The sequence below is a fragment of the Eptatretus burgeri genome, chromosome 6 (genome assembly GCF_056783735.1).
Source record: "Eptatretus burgeri isolate ZD-2024b chromosome 6, Ebu_testis_v1, whole genome shotgun sequence".
NCBI lineage: Eukaryota > Metazoa > Chordata > Myxini > Myxiniformes > Myxinidae > Eptatretus > Eptatretus burgeri.
In genome coordinates this window covers 83113207-83132588 of record NC_140966.1, presented here as the reverse complement: position 1 = coordinate 83132588, position 19382 = coordinate 83113207, and the positions used below count along the sequence as shown (strand labels likewise).

At 42.0% G+C, this 19382-nt stretch overlaps 1 protein-coding gene across 1 annotated transcript in view; it reads right to left on the bottom strand.

Moving 5' to 3' along the window:
* LOC147025191 (calaxin-like) overlaps positions 1 to 18000 on the bottom strand; it is a 28644-nt gene extending 10644 nt beyond the window's left edge. The window contains exons 1-4 of the mRNA XM_085885897.1: positions 17807 to 18000; positions 16299 to 16454; positions 16092 to 16196; positions 80 to 231 (exon numbers count right to left, since the gene is read on the bottom strand). Of these exons, the coding sequence (XP_085742023.1) occupies positions 80 to 231; positions 16092 to 16196; positions 16299 to 16454; positions 17807 to 17864 (471 nt within the window). The 5' untranslated portion in view covers positions 17865 to 18000. The remainder of the gene's footprint in view (positions 1 to 79; positions 232 to 16091; positions 16197 to 16298; positions 16455 to 17806) is intronic.
* Positions 18001 to 19382: the final 1382 nt, after the last annotated feature.

Here is a 19382-nt window from a genome sequence, read left to right as displayed (position 1 = left end):
GGAATAAAAGATTGGAATTGGGGACGATCTGAGATGGTGGTTGACCATAATCCCAACATAAACATAATCCCAAGTTTACCATAATCTTGAACACATCATCCACCAAATTTTTTATGTTGTTGGTTGAATCCTCCCTGGGAAACGTCGGGACAATGGTGTCCTTGAGCAGGTGGCAGACCTCTTCCTTGTCTATGAATTCATCTCTGTTTGAGTCGTAAACCTGAAAGCAAACTGCACAGCACTTGATAAGAACAAAGTCCCTGGATGGGGGTATAGAGAACTCAACTGCACCGCATGAACCTTCCATGTAAGGATACATTAGAAACTTTGGTGCAGGTGGAGGCCATTCGGCACCAACCCCAGTATCATCACCCATTCACACACACAAGCCTCCTTGCTGTGCACACAAGACAATATCCCCATACTCCACCATCTCCAATGCATCCATGTCACCATTAAATCCCATTTAAACTTATTTGTAATATCTATTGTTGGCCTCCCCCCCCCCCCCACTCTGCAGCCACTACCTTTCCGAGCAGATAATTCATGCATTAACCACTCTCTGACTGACAGACCCCTGCCTAAAAACTGTCCTAGCTATCATCATCTTTACCCTCAAGCTTTGGCACCTGATCCTAACACTGTCCACTCTGTTGAAAACCTCTACTGCAGCTATCTTGTCCACACCCTTAATTATCTTAAACATCTCTATCAGATCCCCTCACTAGAGATAAGAAGCATAAAACTTGCATGTGAGAGGGATGTACCTTCCATGTTAGAGGTATGTACTTTCTATCTAAGAGGTATGAGGACGTTACTGTCGTTCTAAGCAACAAGAAGCCCTTCCTTAATCATTGTCTTTCTCTTTTAATTTAGGATTTATGGCAAAAAGCCCCTTTTTTCTCTCTCTCTAAGAAAAATGAAGAAAAGTTTTCTCTAATCCCATGTTTTGTTCTACAGGGTGGCCACAATGTCTTGTTGCCCCTTATAAAAATTATGACATTGCCTTTGTGTGCAGAGTGTAAATTTGTTTCCTTTTTCCCTATTTTCAGATTGAGTGAACATAACCATGGGTGATACAAGCAATTACACCATTTTGTTGTCAGTGTCTGAGTTCACAAACATCCATATACAGAGAAAACAATGGAAGAGGTGTGTGTCGACTTCCAGAAACAATTCCCAAAGAAGCTCCCGATAAAAAGACATTTCTGCATTGGGAGCATAAATTCATTGCAATAAGCAACATAAAAGATGAAAAATCACTCATAGTGACAACTTGGCAAAATAGCACAAAGTAGAATGGCACTCGGAAGAGCGCATACCTCTGACAGTTGGAACAGTTTACGTTTTGTATCCCACTAATGGGCTGGATCCAAACCAAAATCAAATCCACTTGTTCTTGTCACTTATTCAACTCATCCACCTTGTTTTGTCACAACTCGTCCACAACTTTTTGAGATAGCGTGATATATTTACTTTTTGGCCCTCTCAATTTTAGAAATAAAGCCTGTGTTGACCTTTTTACCTTAAAATTAATTGGTAGTTGAATTCAGTGACCTGACATGAAAATGCTTTTCAAATTTCAAGTCAATCGGATGAAAATTGAGGATTTTAGAAAATTTTGCCCAAATCGGCCTATTGGCCTACGTTGAGATTTTACCCTAGGTTTAGCTCAACAGTAATAGCTGGTTGAATTCATTGACCTGCAATGCAAATCCTGTTCAAATTTCAAGTCAATCGGATGAAAATGAGGATTTTAGAAAATTTGGCTCAAATTGGTCTATTGGCCTACATCGACCTTTGTGGTTGACCGGATTTGACGAAACTTCAATGCGGGACTGTTGCAGAGTCGGTGATGTTAATCTCTGAAAATTTCAGAACGATCGGTTGAGAAGTTTGGGCTGGAGGCGAACGGACAGATAAACAAACAAACAAACGGAGGCGATCAACATACTTGTCAAAATTTTTTTAATTTTGCGAAGTAATAAGTAAAGAACTGGCAAGCCATTAATCAGAGGTCAGCAGTGCAAATTGGTGGAAGAATCTGTTGCCAGGTCAACAAATAAGTCGACTCGTAAACGATGCGCAAAGAATGGAAAACCGCGTTCGACAATGCAAAAGCACATGAAGGTTAGAAGATGATAAATGGGGCTTTTGAGACTCCCATTCAAATGAAAGGCGAAAAAGGGGAAAACTTTCTGACTCAAGCCCCAAAAGCCTAAAATAGGAGACTGATTTTCTCCCCACCTATCCCCTTCCCTTCCAGAAAAGCAAATGTAAAATTGAGACTATGAAAGATTGAGACTTACTGATTAAAGCACTTCTTCCCTTTCATATTTTCATTCCACTCAAAGAGCGAACCAACGAATATTTGTCCATGTTCTACTTCAGGGAATAACTTAATTTTCTTATAACATTCATTTCCATCGAGTATATTCACAAAGAATAACTTGGAACTTGGTTCTTGGTTTAAGTGTCTTTGTTGAGCAGAAATGAAATGAGAAACTTCTCTTAATGCTCTTATTTGACCACCTCCTGAGCCACATATCATTTTGAGATTGTAGTAAATTGTTTTTCCATTGTTCAATTGATAACCATCAAAGTTTTCAGTCCATTCAAGGATATTAATTTTTTTCTTTACATCCTCCAACTTATTTTGTAATGAAATTTATCCACTTATTTGTTTTATCTACTTTTGCCCCAGTTATTTCTTCAATAAGACTTATTTGATATTTCTCACATTCTTTATGTTTCCCATTTAAATACCAAGGCTGATTACATCTCCACTCTTTGGTTTGGTTATTGATTGGTTCTATCATTTATAAATCAGTAAAAAGATGGCGGAAGCCTGTTAAAATTCCCAACCAAATATCTTAACTTATACTTATAACCATAAGGGAGACAATTGATTGATTCCATTCTCTAAAATATATTTTTTATCATCAAAAGCTCCTCATGCTTTCTTTATCTCTTCTGTATATAATCGATGTTTATAACTTCTTATTGTATTCATTTTTCTGTACTCCTTTTTTTGTGGGCAACAGCTTTTTAAAAGTAGTTTTTCTGGAGATTTACCTTTTATATTAAATGACTGTTGGTAATCACTTAACCATTCTTTTCTTGGACTTTCTTTATCAGGGGCATAAGGTAGGTCTTTATGCTTGTGATGAAGTTCTTCTGGATATTTTAAATCAACCTCAAAATAATATACAACTTCAGCTTCATCCAATTCTTTTTGAGAGGAGACAACAATATCTTGTAAAACTTTGTCATAATGTTTTTCTTTAACCTATTGAAGTTTTCCATGAGGTAAAAATTGAGACATAGCCCACCCATACAAATTGTTAGCAGCATAATACATCAGGTAAGAGTTGTCCTCATTCTTATTATAATCAGGAAGATATTTGTTATTTGCTTTAGCATATCTCTTGGAACATACTTGAGATATTCCTCCTCTTTTAGCCTTCTCTATCATTAAAACCATATCTATATCACTGATTAATTCCAAATTCTGTTTTGTCATTTTTAACAAAGCACTCCAAGCCAAACCCGGGGCCATGTAATAGTGAGCAGGGTCTAATCCATAAGAATTTTTATTGTGACAGACTTCTAAAAGTTTCAAACACATCAGCCAATAACAATACATCAGTTTTAAGATACAAATCATGATATTCTCCAAGATTCTTTATATTAAACTTCTCCCAAACCCTTTTAACTTGTGTATAATCTCTATCGGAAATATGAGTTTTATTTAACTTTCCATAGAAACTTTCCCTTGAAGGAAGCTGTGCTTCCTTAAACTTCTCAAATGAATCCATGTAGTCATATGAATATATTCCCTTTTGTTATAAGAGATCAATCTCTTCTTGATTTGAGAAATGTGATTTAAGATTCGGTAAGTTTTTAATATTTGATGCTAAGTTAGATAATGGACTTGACATAAACTTGTATGTGTCAAGAAATCTGATATGGGTTATGGGGGATGTATGAATTGTTTTTGTGAATGAGATGTATTTTTGATCTGTGTTAGGAATGGCAGAAATATCTCCAGATGTCTTTGAAAGTTCATTTATAAATATATGTGTGTCATAGTGAGCGTTGTTGTGAAGAAAGACAGGAATAAAGTTTGGGGGCTTGTAATTAAGATTACAACGGGAATGAGTTGGACCTCGATATTTTCCAGTAAGATGACAATGATCCCTAACTTTGACCTCTCCCTCAATTTTCTCCTCACAAATATGACAGATACTGTTCTTTCTAAATTCCTTTTTCTCTCCCTTTGTTAATGACATTGGTTGATAGGTTTTCACCATTATTTCTCTTCGTCTTGTGCAGTCTTTTTCCAATCGTCTTACAAACTCCTCTGAGGCATCTTCTCCTCTTTAAAGTTCTAACTTGTATTCATTACCAACAGATGATTTGATATAATAACAGAAACCACAAGGAGTATGTTTTTGGTATTTATTTGTGTATGATTTATTTGGATTTGGAGAAACAGTATCTATCTTTTCAAGGATACTTTCAAAATCAGCAGATATCAAAACGGATGTTTTATAGATTTGTTAAAATCTTTGAATGATATGTTTGAACCTGCTTTTGGAAAATTGATTATGGTTGATTTATGATTACTGCAATATTTTGAATGTTGATTTAATCGTTCTTTTGCATGAAAGGAGTTGAGACATCTCTTACAAGGATACATTTTACATTTTCTCTTGTATAGTTGTAATTTGGTTAATCTTGATTAATTTTTGATGAAAGTATAATGTGATGTTTCCTTTGAAGTAAAGTAGAGAAGGTAAATGTGTGTTTCATCATTTTTATAGTTGTTTGAATTTTTTAATATCTGAACTTTGTTTGTATCCGTTAATCCATATACATTAATAGATAGATTATTCATTTTCTCAAATTTAGGAATATCTCTCAATGACATTGGAAACTTTAAATCTTTAGCATTTAATGTATTCCCGTATTTGTTATAATGTTCAACCCTTTCAGGTTTCCATTGTGGAGGATGTAAGTGAGCAAGAACAGACCATAGATATCATTTATTATCTTTGTTTTGAATATTAACAACTGCTTTCTTAAGTTTTATCTCTTTTGGTAAATCAATATAAGAAGAAGCTTGAAGAGCATCTGATTTTAAGATGTGTATATCTAAAAACATTATTTTTGTAATAGCAAATCCACTACCTAGTACAGTGTTATCAACATCTTGTTCTTGTCTCTGGAGTTCATCATAAACATCACATCTTACAAAATATTGAAATGATGAGATAAAGTGAGGGTTTGTCCTCATATAGGAAGTAGTTTCATCACCTTCTCTTACCATATTCAATTTTACTCCCATATAAAACTTACAAGTTTTCATTTCACTGAATGTGTTTTTAATTATAATTTCAATACTTTGTTTAACCATATCAACAGCTTCCATGATTGAAGATGGTCCAGTGTCTTGAAAGTGAAACAATCTTATTTTTTTTGTTCTTTAAATGCCCCATCAGTGTTTTCAATGGAGAATTTAGTGGCACCTTCCCTTTCTTCATTGTTCTTGTGTTTGCATGATTGAAGGTGTTTATTATTAAAAAAAAAAGGAAGAATATCATTATCACATCTATCACAATGTTTTGTTTCTTGGTCAAGTGGAGATATCTGTCTGAAAAGATTGAATGTGTGTTTGTTGGTTTGAAGGTGTTTTTTTTTTATAACATTTATATTCATGATTACAAACATCGCAGTCCGTTGTATTAACCATATTTATATAACAAAACTTTGCTTAAAATAAAATTTTCTTGATGAAAATTGTTTAATTTATAGGTGAATATGTGCTTAAACTACCGGGCGTAGTGGTGTGCGCCTGTATTCCGGCTACTCGGAGGCTTGGGTTGGAGGATCGCTTGAGGACGGGAGCTCTGCACTAGGCCGCGCTACGAGAGGGTGTAGGGCAGCCCAGAATCATGGCGAAACCCAATCCTTATCCCTGTGTCGTAAGAGGCGACCAGGGTTGCGTCAGGAAGGGCATCCGGCGTAAAACTTATGCCAAATCAGTATGCGGATCATATGCGGATGACCCGCTGTGGCGACCCCTAACGGGAGCAGCCGAAAGACGAACAACACATGTGCTTTAAACCATTTTATCCTCCAACTTTTTTCACTTAATAAATACAATGTATCAAGACACAAAAGACAAGTTTCAATTAATCTCTTCATTTGTAAAAGATACTGAGAAATGTGTCAAGGATGCAAAATTTAATAAAGATAAATATAACAACTATTGGATAAAAACAATTGTGGTGAATAATAAGAGTTCTTCAATTTCCTTCAGTGGAAGGGCTTTTTGGTATATTTGGAAGAACGTCAATTAAAGTAGCTCTCACAAAAGTTTCTCCTCTCCTTCTGGCAATATATTCAAAACCAGAAAAAGCAATGAAACAAGAGAAAGTATCAGAAAAGAAAAACCTCATGGATGAAGCTTTAGAAAGAAAAGACAAGACCATCTGTAATATGCAAGGAGAAATTTGTATTTTTTTCAACAACCCTAAAGATGTAAATCCTGATGAAATAAAGGATGTTAATATTTCAGGTGAAATGACATTTCATTCAATTGTAGTTAAGGATCATTTAAAAATTACCTTTGATATAAAAAAAATGTCGTAGTTGAATCTGTTAATGAAAAAAAGGCTATAGATATAGATGATAATGTTTTTTCTACTAATTAGATATGAGTCATTATTCAACTGAAGATTTTGAAGATTATGAGAGTGATGATAGTATCTCTGTTGGAACAGAAGACAGTTATGATACCGAGAGTTTGTGTTCAAACGATAGTTATGAAAGTAGTTTATAGATGATTGTGAAAGCACCAATGAAAGTAGCGAAGATGATACTGAAGATGAATTTTATTTGAAGTAAAGTTTTACTTTATAAATATGAATAATATACTAGATTTTGAGCCTCTTGAATTTCCTGATTGTCCACATGATAAATTTGAGAATTATCCTGCGTGTCAGGTCAGGTATGGGAGCATGAGCCAGAACAGCGCGTCGCTGCATCCACTTTCCGCCGATACTCCAGGGGCCTCCGTCTGGCCATCCCCCAGGCTGATGCCACGCCCAACTGTGTCTGCAGACGTCCTCCTGCAGTTGGGTTACTTCTTATTAGGAGGTTGGTGGCAGGATTTGCACTCCGGCCACCGTAAAACCCTTCATTCCGCAAAACGCAAAAACGCAAAAAAATCTGAAAACCCACTCCGTGGGAGTACCTCCTGTGCAGCTTCCCTTCGCAGAGCAGCTCACTGGATGACGGGATTGGGGCAAAGCCTTCAGGACCCCCAATCTTTGATAGGAGGGAAACCACGGGGTAACATCCCTGGGTCAGATTGCGGGAGAGTGTGTGGGAGTGGTGCTGAGGTGTCGTCCACCAGACGGCGGTCTCCTTGGGTTAACCTGAGGCGGTCCCTTCGGGTGGGTGCCTGGAATGTCCTATCCCTAAGAGAGGATGATCACCTGTCTCTGTTATCATCTGAGCTCAAGCGTTTGGACATCGGGATTGCAGCTCTCTCTGAGGTTCGGAGACCGGATTGCGGCGAAATAATGGTGGGTGGTTACACCTACTATTGGTCTGGTCGCTTTGATGGTTACCATACCCAAGGAGTTGCTGTAGCTGTGTCCAATAAGCTGACCCCAATGATAATTGAGGTAACACCGGTCAACGAGCATATTATGAGATTAAGGATTCGTCACTCCTTAGGTGTCATTTCCGTGGTCTCTGTTTATGCTCCGACTGAGGCGAGTGATCTCACCGTGAAGGATGCATTCTACGCCACGCTCGAGTCTGTGGTTAATCAGTGCCCCAGAAGAGATACACTTCTAGTCTTGGGGGATTTCAATGCATCGATTGGAACTGATAGAGATGGTTATGAGGTGTGTGTTGGTCCCCATGGGTCAGGAACTATGAACCAGAATAGCACTAAGTTCCTTGACTTTGCAAGAAGTCATGGACTTAGGGTGGCTGGTTCATGGTTTCAGCGCCCACAAGCTCATCGCTGGACTTGGTATTCCAACGCTGGCGGTGTGGCAAAGGAGATTGACCATGTCCTCATTGACGGTCGTTGGAGGATAATCCAGAACTGCAGGGTCTACCCGAGTGCTCAGTTCCTCAATACTGACCACAGGCTTGTTGTAGCAACTCTAAAGCTGCACCTTAAATCCTGGAGAATGGTACCATCCCAGCCTAGGCTGGATGTTGCCAAGCTCAGGGATGAGAGAGTAGCTGAGGAGTTTGCGAACAGGCTGAGTGGACACTTGGGGGGTCTGGGTGCCTTGGGGGGTCCTGAAGAGTTGTGGAGCGCCTTTAAGACCACCGTCCTTGATGTTGCCCGTGGATGTCTTGGAACTCACCGCAGGGCAAAGAAGAATTTTGTCTCTCAAGGGACACTGGATACCATTGACCAGAGTCGCAGGGCCAGGCTGAATGGCAGAGCTGAGCTGTTCAGGGAGCTGAGGCATAAAACTGTACGTGCACTGAGGGTGGACAAGGAGGCCTATGTGCGAGGAATCTGTGAGGGTGTAGAGCATCACCTGTGGACAGGTGATTCTCGTCCCGCTTACAGGGGAATTCGCGCATTACATTCATCCAAGCCCATCCCTCGGAGCACTGCAGTTCGAGCAGAGAGTGGTAGGCTCTTGACAGAGGAGTCTGAAGTGAAGGCCCGCTGGGCTGGTTACTTTGAGCGGTTGTACCAGGCTGATCGCCAAGCTGTCGTGTTGGACGTCAAGGGTGTTACAATCCCTGTTGCTGACCCACGAATCAACTGTGGTCCACCTTCGCTTGTGGAAACACGGGCTGCGGTGAACCAGTTGAATCGGGGCAAAGCTCCAGGGATTTGTGGCATCCATGCCGAACTTCTCAAGGCTGGTGGAAATGCTGCACTCATGTCGTTGCATGCAGTTTTGTGCTCTGCCTGTTCTGGCACATGCTCCCATACCTGACCTGCATCCACTTTCCGCCAGTACTCCAGGGGCCTCCGTCTGGCCATCCCCCAGGCAGATGCCAGGCCCATCCCCATCTCCTTGAGATGATGGTCAACCTGCTGCAACCATGAGGCACGTGGTCGGCCCACTGGCCTCCTCCACTCATGAGACTCCCTCGCTGAGAGAATCTGGTGAGCAGGATGAGTGTCAGGAAAACGAGCCACATGTCCATACAGCCGCAACTGACGCTCACGGACTATGCAGGTAACAAATCTCATCCGAGTCTCTCTCAGCAACCGCTCGTTGGACACAAAATCCGACCAGCGATAGCCAAGGATTCTCCGAAGACACCTGGTACCAAAGGAATTAAGTCTCCGTCTCAGATCCTTGGTCAGAGTCCAAGTCTCGCACCCATAGAGCAAGACTGGAAGTACCAAGGACCTGAAGACTCGGACTTTCGTCCTCCCGCACAGGTACCGGCAGCGCCACACCCCATGATCCAGTGAATCCATGACTCCCCAGGCCCGACCTAGACCTCTGTTGGCCTCTGGCCACAACCAGCAGAAACATGAATATCACTGCCAAGGTAAGTGAATCTATACGTGACCTCAACATCCTCACCACAAACAGGTACAGACAAGATCGCAGCATCCAATATGTCACCGAAAGCCTGGATCTTCGTTTTGACCCAAGAAATCCGTAATCCCAACGGCTCCGACTCCTCCTTCAGCACCTCGAGGGCCCCCAAGAGGATGTCTAAAATCTCTGCAAAGATGACTGCATCATCTGCAAAATCAAGGTCCAAGATCTTGACATTGCCAAATGATGCACCGCAACTTGATCTCTCCGACATCCTCCCTAAAATCCAGTCCATAGAAGTGCTGAAAAGTGTGGGGGCAAGTACACATCCCTGACGAACTCCAGTAACAACTGGAAATAAGTCAGAGATGGTACCACCACACTTCACAGCACTCTCAGTACCAGAGTAGAGTTCAGACATCAGATCAATCAGTTTTGGTGGCACCCCACGAAGACCAAGAATCCTCCAGAGGACATCCCGATTCACTGAATCGAACGCTTTACAGAGATCAACATAGGCTACAAGCAGCCCCTGCCGAAATTCTCGTCTGCGTTCGGTGAGGACACGAAGTGCAAGGATACGGTCAATCGTTGACCTCTTTGGTGTAAAGCCTGACTGCTCTGGATGCTGGTGCTCAAGCAGATGGTGGCGAACCCTATCAAGAATTATCCGAGCAAAGACCTTGCCCGGCACTGAGAGCAGCGTCACCCCTCGGTAGTTGTTGCAGTCTTGGCGATCACCCTTCCCTTTCCAGAGAGGGACAACAAGGCCCCTCTTCCAGTCAGTTGGGATGATGCCTGTGTTCCAGGCAGAGCACAAAACTGCATGCAACGACACGAGTGCAGCATTTCCACCAGCCTTGAGAAGTTCAGCATGGATGCCACAGATCCCTCGAGCTTTGCCCCGTTTCAACTGGTTCACAGCAGCCCGTGTTTCCACAAGCGAAGGTGGACCACAGTTTATTCGAGGGTCAGCAACAGGGATTGTAACACCCTTGACGTCCAACTCGACAGCTGGGGGATCAGCCTGGTACAACCGCTCAAAGTAACCGGCCCAGCGGGCCTTCACTTCAGACTCCTTCTGTCAAGAGCCTACCACTCTCTGCTCGAACTGCAGTGCTCCGAGGGATGGGCTTGGATGAACGTAATGCGTGAATTCCCCTGTAAGCGGGACGAGAATCACCTGTCCACAGGTGATGCTCTACCCCCTCACAGATTCCTCGCACATAGGCCTCCTTGTCCACCCTTAGTGCACGTACAGTTTTACGCCTCAGCTCCCTGAACAGCTCAGCTCTGCCATTCAGCCTGGCCCTGCGACTCTGGTCAATGGTGTCCATGGTCCCTTGAGAGACAAAATTCTTCTTTACCCTGCGGTGAGCTCCAAGGCATCCACCGGCAACATCAAGGACGGTGGTCTTGAAGGCGCTCCACAACTCTTCAGGACCCCCCAAAGCACCCAGACCCCCCAAGTGTCCACTCAGCCTGTTCGCAAACTCCTCAGCTACTCTCTCATCCCTGAGCTTGGCAACATCCAGCCTAGGCTGGGATGGTACCATTCTGCAGGATTTAAGGTGCAGCTTTAGAGTTGCTACAACAAGCCTGTGGTCAGTATTGAGGAACTGAGCACTCCGGTAGACCCTGCAGTTCTGGATCATCCTCCAACGACCGTCAATGAGGACATGGTCAATCTCCTTTGCCACACCGCCAGCGTTGGAATACCAAGTCCAGCGATGAGCTTATGGGCGCTGAAACCATGAACCAGCCACCCTAAGTCCATGACTTCTTGCAAAGTCAAGGAACTTAGTGCTATTCTGGTTCATAGTTCCTGACCCATGGGGACCAACACACACCTCATAACCATCCCTATCAGTTCCAGTCGATGCATTGAAATCCCGCAAGACTAGAAGTGTATCTCGTCTGGGGCACTGATCAACCACAGACTCGAGTGTGGCGTAGAATGCATCCTTCACAGTGAGATCACTCGCCTCAGTCGGAGCATAAACAGAGACCAGGGAAATGACACCTAAGGAGTGACGAATCCTTAATCTCATAATACGCTCGTTGACCGGTGTTACCTCATTTATCATTGGGGTCAGCTTATTGGACACAGGTACAGCAACTCCTTGGGTATGGTAACCATCAGAGCAACCAGACCAATAGTAGGTGTAACCACCCACCATTATCTCGCCGCAATCCGGTCTCCGAACCTCAGAGAGAGCTGCAATCCCGATGTCCAAACGCTTGAGCTCAGATGATAACAGAGACAGGTGATCATCCTCTCTTAGGGATAGGACATTCCAGGCACCCACCCGAAGGGACCGCCTCAGGTTAACCCAAGGAGATTGCCGTCTGGTGGACGACACCTCAGCACCACTCCGACACACTCTCCCGCAATCTGACCCAGGGATGTTACCCCGTGGTTTCCCTCCTATCATCAAAGATTGGGGGTCCCGAAGGCTTTGCCCCAATCCCATCATCCGGTGAGCTGCCCTGCGAAGGGAAGCTGCGCAGGAGGTACTCCCACTGAGTGGGTTTTCAAATTTTTTTCCGTTTTTGCGTTTTTCGGAATGAAGGGTTTTACGGTGGCCGGAGTGCAAATCCTGCCACCAACCTCCTAATAAGAAGTAACCCAACTGCAGGAGGACGTCTGTAGACACAGTTAGGCACTAGATATGGATGGCCGTTGGCTCACAGGGAGCTCCTCCGCCCTTTGACAGGTTTTGTTTTTAATCCTGCTGGGTGTCCATATCCAAACATCCTCCTCACCAGAAAACCTGGTGGGGGAGACAGTTAAGTCGCCGACAACCCGACCATGAAACAGGTTAGTACAGGTTTACATGGTACCTGTAGCAGGTCACAGATCGAACCTGACCTGACTGCGTGTAAAAGACGGGGATTAAACACAGAGTCAAAAGCCTATAAACAATGTATGTTCTGTGATTATCTTCTAATTAATGATAATAAAAAATGTAAAAAGGAACATAATTCTTTGAGATTTACACCAAAAATAAATTACTTTACAAGATTGATTCGAGAAATGAATGTAAAGTATGAGGGTGATAAATCACCTTTTCTTACAAGAGAAGAGACTGAACAAATGATGACCATGTTTCGTGGATTGATGATTTATATTATTAACGATTGTCATTTTCAGGGAAATATCAACACAAGATATTGTATAAATAAAATAATGGATTATAATGAAATTAAACCTGAACTTCGGAAAAACAGTTTCAAAAAAAGCCAATAAAAAATGAAATAACCTGTTTTCCAAATATATAAGTGAATGATTTTTTACCCATTTGGGAAAATAATATAAAATTTAACAACCATAAAAATCATCCAAATTCATTAAGATGTCTCATAGTTGGTTCAAGCAGATGTGGAAAAACCTGCTTACTTTTAAAGATGCTCCTTACTCCCAACTTTTTGGATTATGATAATTTAATAATTTTCACAAAGTCGAGTTTTCAACCTGAGTATCAACTACTCTCACAAGGTTTTAATGCTGGTCTTCAAAAAGAAGATATAATCGGTTAATTTAAACTTCAAAACAAACTAAATGATTACAACATTGAAGATATAATACAACTATTTTGTGATTCACATAAACATAAAAACAAGCAGTCATAGACTGATACTTACGAAATTGTCAACTTGACCTCTGACCTTGTCTCTTTTTTCTAATAATAAAAGCTGTCTCGAGAGAAGGTAGCGACGCAAACCAGAAGTTTCTACGATGATTCTGTACCAAACCATCAAAAATCAAATGTTTGACCTCACTGTGACCTTGACCTTTGACCGATTTTGACCAAAATCTAATCAGCGCTAGCCATCACCCTCCTGAATCACGTGGTGTAATTTGACGTTGGTAGCTTCTTCCGTTCTCGAGTTATCGTGCCTACAAACAAACACACAAGCAAACACACACACACACACACACACACACACAAACACACAAACACACAAGCAGATGACGGAAGTCATCAATACACTTACGAAATCTAAATATTTCGTTAGTGATAAATCAAAGCCGATAACTTGTATTCTTAGTGATAATACAGATGATATCCCTTCTCCCAAAGATTTGGATAAAGCCATCAGAAACATTTACAAAATTAAAATATGAAAAAGAGATTAATGTCAGAAAGCCTAATTTCAAAGTTGGTGATATAGTCAGAATATACAGGTGGAAATCTCATTTTAAAAAAGGTTATACCAAGCGATGGACAAATGAATTTTTTAAATTGTTGATGTCATCGGTACAGTTCCTTGGACTTACAAATTATGTGAATTAAAGGGGGAAGAGATTTTCGTTTCATTTTATTCACAAGAATTGCAAAAGACAAAGATAAATTGAACTTTTTGACTCCACCCTTTTTTAACTCCGCCCCTTTTCGACTCCGCCCACACAAGCCACATCCACGCAAACCCCACCCACATAAGCCGCATCCAACATCCATCATATCCACATAATTAGTGATTTATTTTATTAGTTCCCATGCACATGTTTATTAAATTTTAAAAAATTGCTCCATTCACACAAGCTACACCCACACAAGCCCCACCCATATAAGCCCCACCCACCCACACAAGCCCCACCCCCATGTGTGCCCCCACCTTTGACCCACCACCCCCCTCATCCCACCCCCCACCTTTCCCCACACACACATGGGGAGGGGAGAGGGATGAGGGGGGGTGGTGGGTCGTTGGGGGAGCGCACCTACCCCCCAACCCTAACGCTCCCCAAACCCCCCGCCACCCTCACCCTCCTCCCCTTTACATCTCCTTTATTATTTTCTTGTACTTCAAAATCAGATAATTATAAGGAAAGCATTTATAATTAAACAAAAGTAATAACTTTGAACAAAATCTTCTTTCGCAGCAGTCTGATGGTTTGTTTTGGTTTTGAAATTCCATCAACATATTCTGTTCAAAACAGAGTGAAGAACAATTAGGGTATATAAGGGTGATTATATTATGATATTAATAAAATAATAAATATAACATTGACCTCCAGAAGATAGAGTGGTGTGTTTGGTTCATCCAGACAGGTGTTTAAACTGAAAAATAATATTAATAATAATAATAATGAGTCAAAGACAGAGAGACACACACACACACACACACACACACACACACACACTCACCCACACACACACCCACACACACACACACACACACACACACACACACACACACACACACACACACACAAATACACAAACACAAATACACACATGCACACACATACACATACACACACATGCACAAACACAAATACACACATGCATACACACAAACAGACACACACACACACACACACACACACACACACACACACACACACACACACACACACACACACAGACACACAGAGGGATAATTTCTCACCTTTGACTCGACTCATTCAAGATCAGAGGACGTGAGTGAGAGGACTTCTTGCCAGTCAACAAAAATATCATTTAATTCTTTTCTGAACGATTGAATGTCTTCAAGGAAGTCATTCATTTTTAACCACTCATCATGTAATTGAAAGGCCTCCTGTTCTAGATCAGTTATCAACGATGTTCTTATTGGGGACAACCTGTTACAAAAATACACACAATAATTATTGGTTGTATAGTGATTTAATTCTGGATAAAACAACAAATAATGAATTGGGTTAAGGATCTCACCTGTCATCTTGTGAAAACAATTGATCCGCAAGGTCGGAGAAATTATCTGCACAATCTATTCTCTAAATAAAAGTTGGCACGCAAGTTGGTTTAAATAAGCAACTTGATGATGGAATGGGAGATTTCACAACAATGTTTTTTTCAGGGTGTGTCCCGCATAGGAAATGACCGGAATTTTTTTGGCTTGGTTCGGGCGACGCAGCTTGGCTGACTCCTCATTTTATTTTAACACGGTCTCATTTTAACACGAAAATGAAACGGCTTGCTTTGAATGAATTTGAGAAAACACGTTTAAAAGCTGTTTAAACTTCCCTTTCTTTCGTGCTTGAAGAGATAAAGTGAATATACTCGATGGAAATGAATGTTATAAGAAAATTAAGTTATTCCCTAAAGTAGAACATGGGCAAATATTCGTTGGTTCGCTCTTTGAGTGGAATTAAAATATAAAAGGGAAGAAGTGCTTTAATCAGTAAGTCGCAATCTTTCATAGTCTCAATTTTACATTTGCTTGTATGGGAGGGAAGGGGATAGGTGGGGAGAAAATTAGTCTTCTATTTTGGGCTTTTGGAGCTTGAGTCAGAAAGTTCTCCACTTTTCCCCCATTCATTTGAATGGGAGTCCCAGAAACCCCAATTATCATCTCCTAAGGTGGGAGCACAAACGGATCCACTGGACACTTCAGGCTTGTGACAGATGCTGTCGGTACAGCTGGCCTGGTATTTATTGCCAGTCGGTCAGGAGTTGTCTGCCGAGGAAGTGTGAAGTCGCACGTGGATGTCCATATTGCTAAGTGTTTCATTTGGTGGACAGCCGAGCTAAATTGTGATGACGTGGAAACCATAATAGCCATCACAACACTCACATTTAATCTTCTCTTCCAGCGTCCCACGGAGGAAAACAGCCATGCCATCCACCCAGTCATTGAGGTCGATGATATCACAGTTTTCTTTGGCAAAAGCTTTGAAAACTGACGAAAGACATGCAGAGAAATTAATAAATAAACAAAATGTAAGGAGTCCAGTTTTCTTGGCACGGGGATCTAATCAATCCTTCCTCATCATGTGCTTACCACCTTCCATGATCACTTCTTCGGTCATATCAAAGGTGTGCAAGAGGATGTGGAAGAACTTGCTTCGATCTAAACCCCCAGGCTTGTGAAGATCGCTGTGATTGTCCAGTTGGTTCTCGAAGAAGTCGATGAGCTCCTTCACTTCTTGCTTTGAGACTGCACGCACAACCACCAGCGAGCTACCTTTACACAGGTAATCAAATGGAAGACCAAATACTGCATTGGAGTCATCAGAAGGAACCAGAATGAGCAAAGAGCAAAGATGGAGTCATCAGGAGGAACCAGTATGATCAAAGAGCAAAGATGGAGTCATCAGGAGGAACCAGTATGATCAAAGAGCAAAGATGGAGTCATCAGGAGGAACCAGTATGAGCAAAGAGCAAAGATGGAGTCATCAGGAGGAACCAGTATGATCAAAGAGCAAAGATGGAGTCATCAGGAGGAACCAGTATGATCAAAGAGCAAAGATGGAGTCATCAGGAGGAACTAGTATGAGCAAAGAGCAAAGATGGAGTCATCAGGAGGAAACTGGATCGGGTTCGGGTTGAGGAACCCCTCAAACCCATCCAGGTGCAGCCAAGTGAACCCACGGAAAAATTTCTGCAGTAATTTACTTCCCGTTAGACAGATAATTAAAGAAAGAGAAAATATAAAGAAATAGCAAGAATTGGAATGAATAAAGAGAAGTGTGAAAAAAGTAGAAAGAAATTCACTTTCAAGCAGGAAAGGTAAAGCAATTGGAGTGTTGTGGGATGATGAACTCACAGGAGCAAGAGGGAAGAGGGGAGGATAGACCCGAAGGGCAGTATAGGAGAGACACACCAACAATACCATCAGGTTCAATCATGGAGGTTTCAAGTTTGAGGAGCAAAGTGTCACCCTTCGTGAGAGAGAAGTCCACAAGGTGGAGTAAGGATTCTGTGATGGTTGAAATGGTTAGAGGTCCAGCATCTTGGAGGAGATACCCATTTATTTACAGTATAAACATCCTTTCTCATCTGAGCAGTGTTCAAACAAGACTCCATCCTCTTCAGGGTTTTCGGAACAGAAGGGGGGATCAGATCGACATATCCTCGAGAGACTTGACCAGCCGTCATCAGGCATTGTAGGAGGATGGAGGGGCTTGAGCTCAGGTGAGCTGGATGTCAGGATGTGGCTCATTGAATGTGGGGATTGTGGAGGGGAGGGCGAAGAGCGGGATTAAATGTGGGTTTAGAGGTTTTCTTCCAGGTGAATGCAATCACCGACCCAAACCCATCGGTGGAACCGGAGTCGGGGTTATTTATTTATTCATATGCAGCCTGTGGTTGCATCATTTTCTGAGGGTATGGATATGCCCCTGATACTAGCATGCTGGTACTCATTTTCCTGACTTCGGAAGGATGACAGGTTGAGTCAACCCCACCTGGTGTTCATTCAACACCCCGAGGAGACGTTACACCACCGACGGTACCCCTCGGACCTTAGCAACGCCATCGCACCCATTCCCCTGGTGATTCCAAACTCACAGCACTTGTGTCGTTCCGTCAGTTTGTCCATAACCTCCTGCTGCGTTTTGCTGGACATGGCGAATAAAGAGGAACCTTCGGCGTTTGTATTAGTCGTATCAATTAATGGGATTTTTTGTGAGGAGATTCAGGTCGTCGGTTATTGTCACCATGGAAACGACAATACTCGTTCTTTTAATTTAAACTCGCAGAAGCCCTCGGCAAAAAATACCACGATGTAGAAAAGTCATTTATTCTTGCGCTCATTGAAAGAGATACCTGAGAACGAGGGAGGATATCTACTTCTTCACAGCAAAGAAAAAAAATTCAGGAGCGATCGTGGCTGCGCTCTGACGCCAATACACCGCCCCAATTAAAATTTTTAATTCTTGTCAGATTGAAAAACTTCTAATTTCCCCTTCGGTTTAGATTAATTTGAATTAACTTTTACTCTTTTTTTTCTCTCTCCGAGGAGCATTTCCGTGTTTCAGTGTGGGACAGACATACACTGATAGACAGACAACATTGTCCTCTTCTGGATCTGCTCTTGTGTATGGCAGCTTGGCTGCAAGGTCACTGTCATTCCTTGAAAGCACAGCTGTGCCGCTGATGCTGTGCCCCTCTACCACTACACTGGCACTCATTTCACCGACCTCAGGAGGATGATTGCAGGCTGAGTCAATCCCACCTGGTGTTAATTCAGCAGCCAATGGGGCTCAATCTCAGGACCATGGGATCCGAATCCAGCCACCCGAGCCGCTAAAATAGTACTGCGACCATTCTCAGTATGGGCCCTATAAATAGGAGTTACCCCTCTCCAGGGTAGAACAAAGCACGAGCATATTTTTTTGGTTTATTGGGAAGTGTGGAGTAAGAAATGGATGGTTCTGAAAAAAAACATATTGGCGATAACATTTATTTTTGACATGATTTGTGTTTTTGGAGTTTTGCAATTTTGGGCGAGTCACAAAATCACAAAATGCGGATGTTAAATATTCAACTTTCAACCAATTAGCATCAATGAGGTGTCATATTGTTCAGAGTGTGTTTTCATAGATTGGCTGTCATCGCTCATTATGACATCACAAATACACAAACCTGAAATTATCCGAAAAATATGATCAAGTTTTAGTAATTCTGAGTATATGTTTATTTTGATTTGCTAATGATTTATTCACCAGTCTTTCCTCTTTGTCTTTGTTGGGACAGAGAATATTTCATCATCTGTGACAGCTCCAGATAAGAATAAATACTGTTGTGGCCACGGGTACTGAGTGTATTATTAGGGGGTTAATCCTCGTTTCTCCTCGGAAAAACCGGACCTGGGACCACCACTCACATTTAACTTTGTGATGCAGTGGGTTGCTTAGGCCTAAGTCACATTTGCTCTACGACGAGGATACGGTGGCCGTACGCCCTCTGAATTGACAGAAACGTGCGGCAGCCGCAGAGTTTCTGCGGCGGCCTGGGCGTATGGCTATCTTTTACAGGCCGTAGGGGTCGCCGTGGAATTATAACGTGGAGTTATAACTTTTTTCATTTCTACGTTCGCTGTAGCAATTCAACAAGCCGAAAAAAAAACTGGTAAAAAAAAAAA